Source organism: Dromiciops gliroides, chromosome 4 (assembly GCF_019393635.1).
Source record: "Dromiciops gliroides isolate mDroGli1 chromosome 4, mDroGli1.pri, whole genome shotgun sequence".
NCBI classification, from domain to species: Eukaryota; Metazoa; Chordata; class Mammalia; order Microbiotheria; family Microbiotheriidae; genus Dromiciops; species Dromiciops gliroides.
In genome coordinates, this window is record NC_057864.1 from 215,883,793 (window position 1) to 215,896,723 (window position 12,931).

The following is a 12,931-nucleotide window of genomic DNA, read 5'->3' on the forward strand; positions in this document are numbered from 1 at the left end:
AGAGAGGGCACTCCATCTAGGCATAGGCCATAGCTTTCAGAATCCTTCAAACCAGTGCATTTCTCCTTTGCTGAGAAATGCAGCTCCTGCCCTTTTGAAGAGGCTTAGCCCTGCCTCTCACCAACAGGACGAAGAAGCCAGGCATCTGTCAAGTCCCCGGCTGCACAGTCTCTCACCAGGCCAGAGACTCCCAAGTTTCTCTCTCACAGGTCCTGCAATGGACCAGCCAGCCAGCTGCCGCTAGAGGGGAGCAGATGCCTGCCTCTCCACCCTGATAGCTAAGAATGAAGGGCCTATCAACCCACCCCTCTCTTCTCTCCCAGAACATTTCGTCTTGCAGAGAAAGATGTAGGCAGGAGAAAATGTGCAAGTGGGAGGCTGGAACAGCACTTTAATATTTCATACTTTTTCTCCCCCCTTCTTCCTTCCTCCTCTTCATCCCCCCCCCAAGAAGCTGGAACAGAGGGCTCAGAGTCCCCAGGCAAACTTTTGTATCACACGACTTAAAGTGCTTTGGGGGAGACAAAGACGGCTGCTTAGTGACTTTTTGGGGGGTTAACCATTTCCTCTGAACAAGACAAAGAAGCATTCGCCCTTGTTGTTTCTCTCCCTCCTCCTTCCCGTGTGTGTCATGCTGGGTCTTGGAGTAATTTATTTACAAAGAGCAAACAGGATTCCTCAGACTTGGCCAGGTATAGATTGGTTACTCCTGAGGGCAGAAAGGCGCCCTCTACTGGGCAGGTACCCCCAGCTCTGGATACAGGAGGACAATAACAGGATGTTCAGTGGGGCCCTTTCCCTGAAAGCAAGAATACTGGCACTACTGTATCCTAAAATCAATGCAGTAGGGTTGGAATTAGAGGCTCTGAGTTCAAATCTCCCCCCTCAGTTACCGATGTGACTTTGGGTAAGTCACTTAACCAGGCCTCAGTTTCCTCATTCATAAAATGAGGGGGCTGGACCAGATGACCTCTAAGGTCCCTTCCAGCTCTAAATTTAAGGTCATTCTGGGGGGCACATCTTTCTTTCATTAATAACTGATGACTACAATTGTGTCTGCAGACAAAGAGGGGGCATTTTGTATACACACTGGGACCATGCACAGATCATCCATCAGACTACTGCTCTAGTTAAAACAGGCAGTAAATACCCCAATCCATGTAACAATGAGCCAGGCGTCTTCGTGAAGTCTGCATGTGCTGGCAAACTAACAGGACAAATCCCCTAAAAGGTCCCAGACCACCGTCTCATTTTGCTTCTGCCATCATCTTTCCCCCTCTTCAAAGAAACCTGTATGTCCCATGGAAGTGCCCTTAGCTCCAAGAAGGTTAAAAAGGGACTCAGGCAAAGAGGCACCAGAACCATCCCCCTAAAGTCAGGCCTGAGCAAAAAAAGAAATAGGGCTGTGGGCAAAAGTGGAAAAAATAATAATAAACATAAGGCTTGAAAGTCCTCGTAGGTTACCACTGTTTGCCATTTGGTATACCACTGTCAATATGCTCCGAGGTATGAGAAAAGCTGGGAGAAGCTTGCTTGGATTCTGAAAAATCCCTCTTGGGAAAGTGGTGGTTCAGTTCCTCCTTGGACTAATTTTTCAGATTTATTAATTTGTCCCTTCCATTAACTCCCCTGCCCCCCCCCCTGCAGTTAAAGTCCTTAATCCATAGCTGCATTGGTCTGGCCAAAAAAAAAAAAAAAGGAAAATTTCCACAGCATGTATGACGTTTTTCTGCATTTTGAGCTCATCACGTCTGGCAGGTTCCATCTTGACTCTTTCGTATTTGTGCTTTCTAATCACACTGATCAGAATTCTAAAGTCTTTTTTACTCTATGATGCTAATCCATATACAAATTACTTTCCAAGTCCTACAACCTTCTCTTTGAATCAGTTAGTTCCCTCTGAAAATGCCTTGGACTAATTTGAAATGGTGTATACACCTGTCAGGGCTGTCCCACCCAATATGGATGATGCCCTGGGACCACCTTACCTAGCCTAGGCCACCACTGTCCTTCCTTGACCCGGCATGGGTGAGCAGCCTTACCTTGGAATGGTAGGAGACTGAGTTTTTGGCCACAGCACACTGCTTTTCCACCAAGAAACAAAACCTTCTCCGCTCCTCAGTGAGGGCTGTCTTATAGCCATCTGACACATAGTTCTCCAATTCACCTTGCTTGTTACTGATCGCATCTATGTACTAGGGAAAGAAAAAGAGAAATTGATGAGCTGGTGACTAAGGAACATATGTTCACATTTGGTTCTGTGCAGACTCTCAGGTATAAACAGTATGTCCTATTCTTACAAAACAGGGGCCATAAATAGAGATGTATTCTGAGGCCATGAATTCAGGGTGCTCTTGATAACTATATTATGTTACGATGTTCTAGAACATTTACTTTTTCTTTTTTGCTTCCAAAAAATGTCTTTAATCTTCAGAAAGTCCTGTGAATAATAATTTCTAAAAAAACCTTCATTTTAAAATGTGACTTCTTACCTGCAAGCTTCCCTTATAGACACACAGCTTAATTGTAACACCACTTGAAATTTGTGGCTACACAATATAATTGTTTAACCACCTTCTAACCTGCCACTTGACTTCCCCCTTCCTTTTTTTCCACAGGATTTTTCTCTCTATTCATCAAATCAGTCTGGTATGCAAAAGTTTTACCATCAAGGGACAGTAACCTACTAGTAAAAGGGTTTTTAAAGTTTTATTATTATTTTATTACATTCTTTTTTATAAATGTTTTGTTTTTACATTATAAATATTTCTATACTACTCCCAATTCTATGAGTTCTCCTGTAACAAATAAAGCAAAACTAACAATACAGTGAATTCATCTGAAAATGCATGCAATATGCCACATCTCTACTTTTTAAAAAATGGAAATGGGGGGCGGCAAGGTGGCACAGTGGATAAAGCACCGGCCCTGGATTCAGGAGTACCTGAGTTCAAATCTGGCCTCAGACACTTGACACTTACCAGCTGTGTGACCCTGGGCAAGTCACTTAACCCCCATTGCCCCGCCAAAATAAAAATGGAAATGTATTTTCTTCCCCTCCTACTCCTCACCCCATTAGAAACACAAAAAAAGAAAAGAAAAACAAATTCCTTCTAACAAATGTATAGTCAAACAAAACAAATTTCTGTATTGGTTGTGTACAAATATGTGTGTATGTGTGTTGCACACACACATATACACAAACATAATGTGTGTATATATAAAATATATAATATATGTAATGTATTGATATAATAATATATGTAAAATCTATCTATCTCTCTATAATTCTTCTCTCTCAGAAGGTAGATAGTATGGTTTCATTACTTGTCTTCTGGAATCATGAATGGTCAATGTATTGATCACAGTCCTGACAGCTTTCAAAATTGTCTATCTTTACTTTGTTGCTACTATAGAAAAATAAAATTCTGTTGTTTTCCTTGTTCTTCTCATTTCATTCTTCATCAGTTAACAAAAGTCTTCAAAATTGTTTTTGATAAGAGATAAAAAACAAAAAGGAAAAGGTCCTATATGTACAAAAATATTGATTTGTAGCAGCTCTTTTTGTGGTGGGCAAAGAATTGGAAATTGAGGGAATGTCCATCAATTGGCAAGTGGCTGAACAAATTATGGTATGTGATTGTGATGAAATACTACTGTGCCATAAGAAATGATGAGCAGGATGCTCTCAGAAAAACCTGGAAAGACTTGCACGAGCTGCTACAAAGTGAAATGTACTGTGTACAAAGTAACAGCAGTATTGTAAGATGATCAATTGTGAATGACTTGGCTATTCTCAGCAATACAATGATCCAAGACAACTGTGAAGGACTTATGATGAAAAATGCTATCCACTTCCAGAAAAAGGACTGATGGTGTCTGAATATAGACTTGAAGCATACTTTTTAACTTTATTTTTCTTGAGTTTTTAATCTATGCTTTCTTTCATAACATGATTAATATGGAAATGTTATGCATGACAATACATGCATAACCTATATCAAATTGCTTGCCTTCTCAATGGCGGGGGAAGGGAGAGAATTTGGAACTCAAATTTTTTAAAATGAATGTTAAAAATTGTTTTTACATGTAATTGGGGGAAATTAAAATACTAAATAAAAAACAAAAAGTGTTTCTGATTCTCCTCATTTCATTCTGCATGCATCAGTTCATACAAATATTTTCTTTTTTAAATAAAAGTATTTTATTATTTTCCAGTTACATGTAGAGATAGTTTTCAACATTTGTTTTTATAAGATTTCCAATTTCAAACTTTTCTCCCTACCTTCCCTTTCCCCTCTCCCCAAGACAGCAGGTAATCTGATATAGGTTATATATGTACAATAACATTAAACATATTTCTGCATTAGTCAAGTTATCAGATAAGAATCAGAGCAAAAAGGAAAAACCTCAAAAAAGAAAAACAACAGCACCAAAAACAAAAGAAATAGTATGGTTCAATCAGCATCCATATTCCACAGTTCTTTTTTTTTTTTTTCTGGATTTGGAGAGCCTTTTCCACCATGAGTCCTTTAGAACTTTCTTGTACTATTCATACAAATATTTTCATGGCTCTTTGAAATCTTTTTGCTCAATTTTCACAGAGCATTATACTACAATTTATTCAGCTCTTCCTCAATTGATGAGCATTCCCTTTTAGTTATAGGTCATCTACAGACATCACGTGCACTGTTCATCAGAAGGTTCAAGTTCAAAGCCTTTTCAATGAACTGTGGTGGAGGTGAGGGTGTTTAGGGGTTTGTGTTTTTTTAGGGGTTGGAGCAAGGACTTAACTTATGATTTCACTGATGCTAGGAACCCTCAATGATGAAAGTCCCTCTCTACCAACACAGATTGGCACCTGCTCTTCAACTTATTGTTTCAGAATCCGTCCAGAGGCTTGATTTAATGTTTGTTTTGAGGGAACAGAAGGAGAACTCAGGCAGTTTGCTGCTTCCTCTCCGCCATCTTGGCTCCGCCCCCAACTTATTGTTTTAAAAGACTTGTTTGGGACACTGAGACTGGTCTAGGATCACATGGTATACATGGCATGTATTAGAAGGGGAGACTTGAACCCAGGTCTTCCTGACTTCAGGGCTGGATGCTTCTAGAAAGGTTGTTTAAGATAAACTAAGTGAATACAAACTAATTTGAATATTGGTAGGGAGGAGATGATGAAGAATCATCCAGATCAGTGATTCTCAATAAATTTTTTTGCTCTCCTGGTATGGAAATTCCCTCCACCAAAACAGATCAGCAACTCCTTTGTAATTTATAGTCTTAGAGGTTAAGAACTTATCTAGAGCCAGTATGTGTCAAAGGTGGGCCTTGAACTAGTTTCTTGACTCTAAAGGTATGAGATATGCTCCATCACAACAGATTCTCCATTTGATCGTCTCGGAGGGACATTCATGAGGGAAAGCAAAGATGGAAACTCTTGCTAGGCGATGTCATTCATTCATTCATTCATTCATTTTTCCCTAGCCAGCTTCCTTTTTGAGGCTGGGTAGAAAAAAAAAAGGGGAGTGCACTAAAAGATTTCTGTAATCATGGGGACACACTTCCTCAAAATCTTCAGTACTCCAAAGATCCGTGATTTGTTGGTATTCATTCTGCTCCTTGAACCAACAAATATCCCAATCCTTCAGGAGTCTATGGGGTTCAAAAAGCCCTGAGGCTAATCAAACATCTCAAGCCTGTCTTAATTGAGCTAGGCTGGCTCATGGACACCACATACACAGTCAGTCTGTCAACAGGCCAATATTCTGGCCTAATATCCTGATCTGTTCTTCAGGAGCCTTTGAGAACACTAGCCATAAAGTCATTAGAAAAGGATTTTGGTAGGAAACTATTTTTGGGATTTTTTTTTTTTAGTTGTATTCCAGATCATTTCAAAACATCTTCCAGGCTCACAGACAGGCAGACTTTTCTAGATTCCCATTCCTTTGTCTTATTTCCCACCCACTCACCCACCCCCTCTCCCAGTTCTCTGAATGGTCAGGAGCCTTAGACTATGTGATAGGCCCAAGCTGCCCCCATGCAGTTACACATGAGCAGCTTGGCTGGCACATTAAGTCAGGCCTCCAATCTTCGGCCACTCCAGTCCAGCAAATCCTTTTTTTTTTTTTTTCAGGATATGTTTTTTCAAAGACAAGCCGCTTACATCTCTCTTTCTTCTTTTTTAAAAGTCATGTCATCCCAGCAGGGGGCAACCACTGAGAGAACACTGGGGAAGGGACGCCCCCCACCCCCCACACACCTGTGACTCATCAGCTCCCTCCCCCACACACTGACTCAGCTTGTGGGCTTTTGCCTGGGTGTGTGTGTGTGTCTATGAGCAAGGTGGGAGGTGGGGGAAGTAGAGTGAGGGGAAAACAATTGCTGGTAAATGCAACACAAGCTGTTCCCTCAGCCTCCCCTCCCCCATGCCGCCCACGCTGCTCATCCGCCCACCCGGATTTTGCAGCAATTCAACCTGCACGCTCCCAACCCTGCTCTCCAGTTCTGTTTTAAGGAGACAAAATAAAGGATGGAAAGAAAGCAAGCATGGAACGTGAAGTTGGAAAGGGGGTCTGGGCGGTGGAGGGGGGGTCAGGCTGGGGGAATGCAAAGAAAGATGTCTCCCACTGTAACCCAGCTGATGCCAGAAGCCACTATCACGGAATCTGCAACACCACCCTTGTCTGTGTGCCACATGCATGGAAAAAGACATCTGGGGAGAGACCAGGGGCTGCGGGGCAAACTGGAGAACAATTGTAAAGGGCCTGTGTTTCCCCCTGCCAAAAAGAGTCCTGTGAGCATCCATCAGCTTTCTGGGCCAGGGTAAGGCCATGGCTCCCTGCAACCCTGGTTTCTGGGAGAAAGGGAGTGGAAGGTGGAGGGAAGGAAGCCCTCAGTCATTTACCCATTAATACATCGACCCCCAGACCCTCACCAAAGAGGAAAACAACCTGGATTTCCCTCAGTCTTCTCCAGGAGTAAAGTCATGAGGCAATGCAGCAGCTAAGGAGCCTTCTGGGTATTTAAGTGACAGCCACTGCCTTCTTGCCCTGAGAGCAGGGGTGTGAAACATGGGAAGCCCTTCATTCACTTTCCAGTAGGGCACCTACTTCAAGCTCCTCGGCCCCACTCCTGCAGGGGTGATTTAAAGGGTCCAAGACAAGGGTGGGGGTGGCAAAGAGGGACACTCCATCTGGAATGGTAAATGAAAGGAATAAAAGCCTTCTTTCACATTTATATAGTCATTAAGAAATGCAAAGCTTTACAGACATACAAATATTATCTTATTCAACACTAGAAACAGCCCAGGTAGGTACATGAGATTGTTATCCCCATATTACAAGATGAGGTCCTGAGAGTTTAAGTGACTTGGCCATGGGGAAGTGTCTCAGGCAAGATTCCCCAATCCAGGTCTTTCTGATTCCCAAGTCTAGTTGTGGGGGGGGGGGGCAGGTATCAGGGGGAGAGGGAGCATATAGGCTGCCCACAAGCCACAAGTTCTTAACTTTTCTTATGTCATCAACCCCTTTGGTGATCTGCTAAAATTCACAGATCCCTTTCTTCTTTTCAAGATAATGGTTAGTTGCCAACATTCATAACAGAAGTAAATGCTAAATTTCAGTTAATGAAAAGAAATGTCATTTCTTTTTCCATCTAAGCTCATGAACCCCCTGCAATTTATCCATAAGTGCATGGACCCCATGTTAAGAATATCTGACCTAGAGGTAGAATAGGTTCTAAGATTCTCCCTGCCTTAAGCTTATAGCCTTGCATATCTATCCCTGATGTCCCCCACTCTCCTTCCCCTCAACTGTTCTAAATTGTTGGCTTATTTTTTTTCTTTCTGTGACCACTCATTATTCAAAAAAACTTGAGCTTTTCTCAAAAAAAAAATAGGGGTCAGGCCTTTGGTTAACCAACCTTTGCCTCAACATTTATTAGATGCCTACTGCAATACAAGGTGCTGGATAAGATAAAGTGGTAAATAAGACAACCCTTGCCCTCATGGGAGGGGGTTACAGCTCCCACACATAGAGCCAGAATGGGCAGATTCAACCCAAAATGAAGAGCCTCCTCCCCCAGCAGCTAGAAGCAGGTCTTGAATATTTTCTCTCCTATTATGCAATACTCACCACTGTCTCCTGCTTCTGTGCCTTCTAAAAATGTTTCTCTGCATATCTAATGCTGAAATGAATGGCAGGACCACTCTTTCCCAACATGCAGGAAAAAGAGCTGCTCTTTACTTAGATGACACCACAATATATATTTTTTTAATCCCAGAGGGCAGAGAGGTTATTGGTCACCAAGACATGCAGAGGTGTAGGCAGACTGGAGAACCTATGGGCCTGGTGTTGTCTTGCTATAGGCTTCCTACTTTATAATCGACTATTCCCTTGGGGGACAGAGATGCTCATGTTTACAGAGTCGTTTCAAAGAAACAAAAAAGGGCTTCCTAAAAAAAATCCAAAAAACATCCTTGGTCCCTGGAGGTCTTTGAGCAAAAAAGCTGAATGACCACTTGTCAGAGATGCTGTAGGGTTTGGGGGTCCATGGCTTCTTCTGAGTCTGCATGATTCTGTGAACTACATACTTCCCACATCACAACCCTGTGAGAATGGTAATCCTGGCAGTATTTGCAAGATGAAGAGACTTGGGAAAAGAGAGCTGACTTGCCCAAAGCCACACATCTCCTAGTTAGTGTGCATGGGCTTATTCACCAAAATCAATGCTAGGAAGCAGCCAGAAGGGTTAGGGTTAGGATTAGGGTTAGGCCGCCTAAGCACTCCACAGCTGGGGCCAAGAACTCCAAGACTGACAAACCCGAGGACAGCTTTTCAAGGTCTACCTGCATACCATGAAGCTGCTTCACTGGAAAAAAGGAAATTGTTAACTGCTACCGTAGCAGCAAGAACCTTATTCAAGGTCTTCCTGACCTTTGTACTCATGGTTTGGGACAGAGAGTTCCCCAGGAGATAACTGGGCTTATGCAGAGGAGCAGAGGAACCATAAACCTTCCAGTATTGGCCTGAGCCTGTGGAAACTTTATCTACTAGTGTGTCTTCCTGAAAGGCCTGCCAGATGGAAAAAGTCCAACCTCGGGTTCTGGGCAAATTACAGAGTTCTGAAGGAGTATAGAGGAGGAGGAGGAGGGTGGAGAGGTGAGCACTGCTCATCTTCTCTGGATATTCACCTCAGTGATGGGATAGTATTTGCAGATCACCCTTCTTACCACAACTTCGGGGGTCAGTGACACAAATTCCATATTGACAGATTTAACTCACATCCTACATAGGAAGAGCACCACTGAGCTGGGAGTCCGAAGATGGGAATTGGAATGCCAGATCAACCACTTACTACCAGTGTGACCTAAAGCAAATCAATCCACCTCTCTGGACCTCGGTTTCCTCATCTATAATGTGGAGGGGTTGACCTAGAGATGATCCTTCCGCCATGTTCTTTCTGGCCTTAATGACGTATGTCAGCCCTTGTTCACAAATATGCTGGCCAAGGCTAACCTTTCAAGACCTGGGAAGGTGCTACAATCTATTCTGAAAGTGGCCAGGGGCCAAGTGTGAAAGGACAGGAAGAACAAGTCCTCAAAGGAACACCATGACCAGATCACCTAGCGGCCAAATATAGAAAGAAATGCAAATAAAGGAGAAAACCAACCACTCGTCTTAGAATAAACCAGGCCTGTGGCCAACAAGATCCAGGTACAGAGAAGAAAAGGCAAAAGCAGCTATCTACTTGACTGCAACCCTGGAATTCCACTTAGGGATACTCCCTCAAGCCAACAAGGCTTATGATAAAAATTCGCTTCCCCCAGGTCCAAGACCAGCTCAGGATGAAACAAAAGCTAGGATTTGGGATCAGAAGGGACATCAGAGGTCATCCAGGCCACGCCCCCTCATTTTACACCTCAGGAAACAGAGGACCAGAGAGATGAAAGGAATTGCCCAAGGTCTCCAAGTAGTGAAGTCAGGCTTCAGACCCTGGTCCTTAAACTCCAAACCCAGTGCTCTTTCTACTGCTACCTAAAACTGGTTCTAGGTTTTTAGGTTGGTTGTAATTTCTTTCACATCAATGTTCTTTCTTACTAAGGGAGAGACAGGGGAGGGGGAAAATCTCTGACTTAAACTGCACTTTACTCAGAGAGATGGCCTCATTAGCTGGGCTTGTGCTGCTTCCAAATGCCCAGGGAGGAAAAGGGAATTTTATTTTTAAAATTTCCATTTATTCAAATCAATCCCCTGGACAGAGAGCAGTGAGATGATTACTAGGTACACACCAAAAGAAACCAGTTGTTGGAACTCACGGTGTTGGGAGGGTGGTCGTGGTGACCCAGCATGGGCTCCTGTACGAGGGGGTAGGGATGGAAGGTGGAAGAGCGCAGGGAGGGATCTAACTCAACTCCCTGTTTTTTCAGAAACCGAGAATCCTCATCTTTCCTGAGGAAAGAGGGAGAGGGAGAAGAAAGGCTTTCCAGGTGGCAGCCTCTATAAACTGCTGGCTTAGAGGGAAGGCCAAGGGCTAGGCTGGGGCTTGGCAAGGTGAGTTGTCATCTCAGATCTGGGTAAGAACAGCAAAAATCTGCTCAGAAAAGATGCTGCTGTCAACCAGGATGATTCAGGGGCCTGGTGAAATCCTTCCACCCAGGACTTTTTAACTGTTTTGCTGCTGCTGAGGGAAATGGAAAAAATTCCTACAAGTATTGTTGATGTTCCCAACACAAAGACCTTTGATCAATAGCTCTCATTTATATTTACTGAGCATAATAATATGATTTCTCAAACTTCCCTGCATACATTTAAATAGCATTTAACTCCTTGGGGTGGGGGAAACCATCATAACTAGATTTTCAAAAATATCAGGGGGGTGGATGAGAGAGGGAAAGAAGAGGGGGAGAGAATAACATGATAAGATGGAATAATAGACTTGGGTTCTAATATCAGCTCTGCTCCTTACAACTAGGTGACAAATGATTTTATTTCTCAGTTTCCTCATCTATAATGGGTTAGAATAGATGATTCCTAAGGATACCTTTTCCATCCCTAAATTCCACAACCCAACATTCCCAGAGCCATCCATCTAATGCCTATGACATTACTATGTTTTCATAGTAGGGAACCCTTCCATTAAAAAAAAAAAAAGACTGGCCTGTGGCAACCTATGTATGAAAGACTTCTCTGGAACTGAAGGCCCATAAAGAGACCATTTAAAAAGCACCTAGAGGGGGCGGCTAGGTTGTGCAGTGGATAAAGCACCGGCCCTGGATTCAGGACTACCTGATTTCAAATCCGGCCTCAGACACTTGACACTTACTAGCTGTGTGACCCTGGGCAAGTCACTTAACAGCCATTGCCCCGTAAAAAAAAGAAAAAAGAAAAAAGAAAAAAGAAAGTTCTTCCTTAAGGGACAGCTAGGTGGCGCAGTGGATAGAACACCAGCCCTGAAGTCAGGAGTACCTGAGTTCAAATCCGGCCTCAGACACTTAACACTTACTAGCTGTGTAACCCTGGGCAAGTCACTTAACCCCAATTGTCTCACTAAAAACAAAAAACAAAACAAACAAACAAACAAACAAGAAAACAAACAAAAGCACCTAGATTTAAATCTGAGCTTAAAACAGCACCAAGTCTCCACCGAACCATAAAACACCCACTGCTCTTCTAACTACTATAGCTCCCTGGACCCTTTTGGGGTTAGGTGCTATGGTGACAATCACTATAGAGAAATCCAACCAAAAGGCATTTAACAAAAAGTACTTTCACTTAGTCATCCCCAGACTGAAACCCTAAGGAGACAAAAGCAATCAGAATATAAATCTCCTCATCTTTGCCAAGAATGTCAATGACTAAGAAATTGGGGGATATGGAATTTAAAAAAACAACCCAAACATTAATTTTGTCAACTTTGACTGGAGTGGCTACATTGTGTATTTCACTCCCTGGTATTACTCAGAAATGACACTGCCACTTTAAGGCCAAGGCAATTTGAGAGTGAATGTTTGATTCTTGGCCTTCAGCTGTCACTGTCAACACCAATTATGAGTAACCAGAAAACCAGGGTAGGTACTTGACTGGTTGTGTTTTACATGAAAGAGGCAGAAAGAATATGCTTTTTCACAAGTTGCTTTCAATTGTTATGTGACAGCCAGCTCCAGGAAAGGGTCCTCCCCGTGCTGTCTGCTTAGAGCATATGAAGCCTTATTAAACCTCACCATCTCACCAGGACCAGGGTTCCAAGAAGACAATGGGAGACGCAAGCTCTTAAGAAGATAGTTATCTCCTATTTAAGGTTTATCTGAATAAGCAGAACTCTACTGCTATCAGGGCCATCCATCCAGTGAGAGATGACACCAGGGGAATTAGCCACCAACTCTCAGATCCAACACGAATTTCTGGCCTGAACTCCACCCAGGTACTGTCAACTGCCTGGTGAACATCTCCCCTACCCAGTAGCTGTTGCAAATTCATTATGTTCAAAACATCTCATTATCTTTTCTCCCTAAATCCGTCCTTTCTCCCATACTTCCCTATTCTGTTGTGCATACCACCATCTTCCCAGTCACCCAGATTTATAATCTAAGTATCATCCCTGGCTCTTCACAGTCCCTCCCCCTTCCACAACCAATCAGCTGCCGGGTCTTGTCAGTTTGGCTCCTTATCATCTCACGTCCATCCCCTTCTCCTTCGTTCACACAGGGCACTGTGGGAGTTTGGGTCCTTATCATCTCTCAGCTGGACTCCTGTAATAGTTTCCTAATTGGCCTCTCTGCTTCCAAAACAACCCTCATAAGGCATAGGAGGTCTTGCCATGTTTTCACTTTGATCGTGGACCTGAATATTCACTGCCTATAAGATAGAAGTCTGTCAGCCTGGTTTGTGGTCTCACTACACAATCCGACTCTCATCTCCCTTTCCAACCTTAT

The 12,931-nt window shown here is 43.0% G+C and overlaps 1 protein-coding gene across 3 annotated transcripts in view; it reads right to left on the reverse strand.

Moving 5' to 3' along the window:
* Positions 1-12,931, reverse strand: part of BAIAP2 (BAR/IMD domain containing adaptor protein 2) — a 179,295-nt gene that overhangs the window by 32,145 nt on the left and 134,219 nt on the right. For all 3 annotated transcript variants that reach the window (XM_044001249.1, XM_044001247.1, XM_044001248.1), the window contains exon 7: positions 2,043-2,195. In XM_044001249.1, coding sequence (XP_043857184.1) covers positions 2,043-2,195 — 153 coding nt within the window. The remainder of the gene's footprint in view (positions 1-2,042; positions 2,196-12,931) is intronic.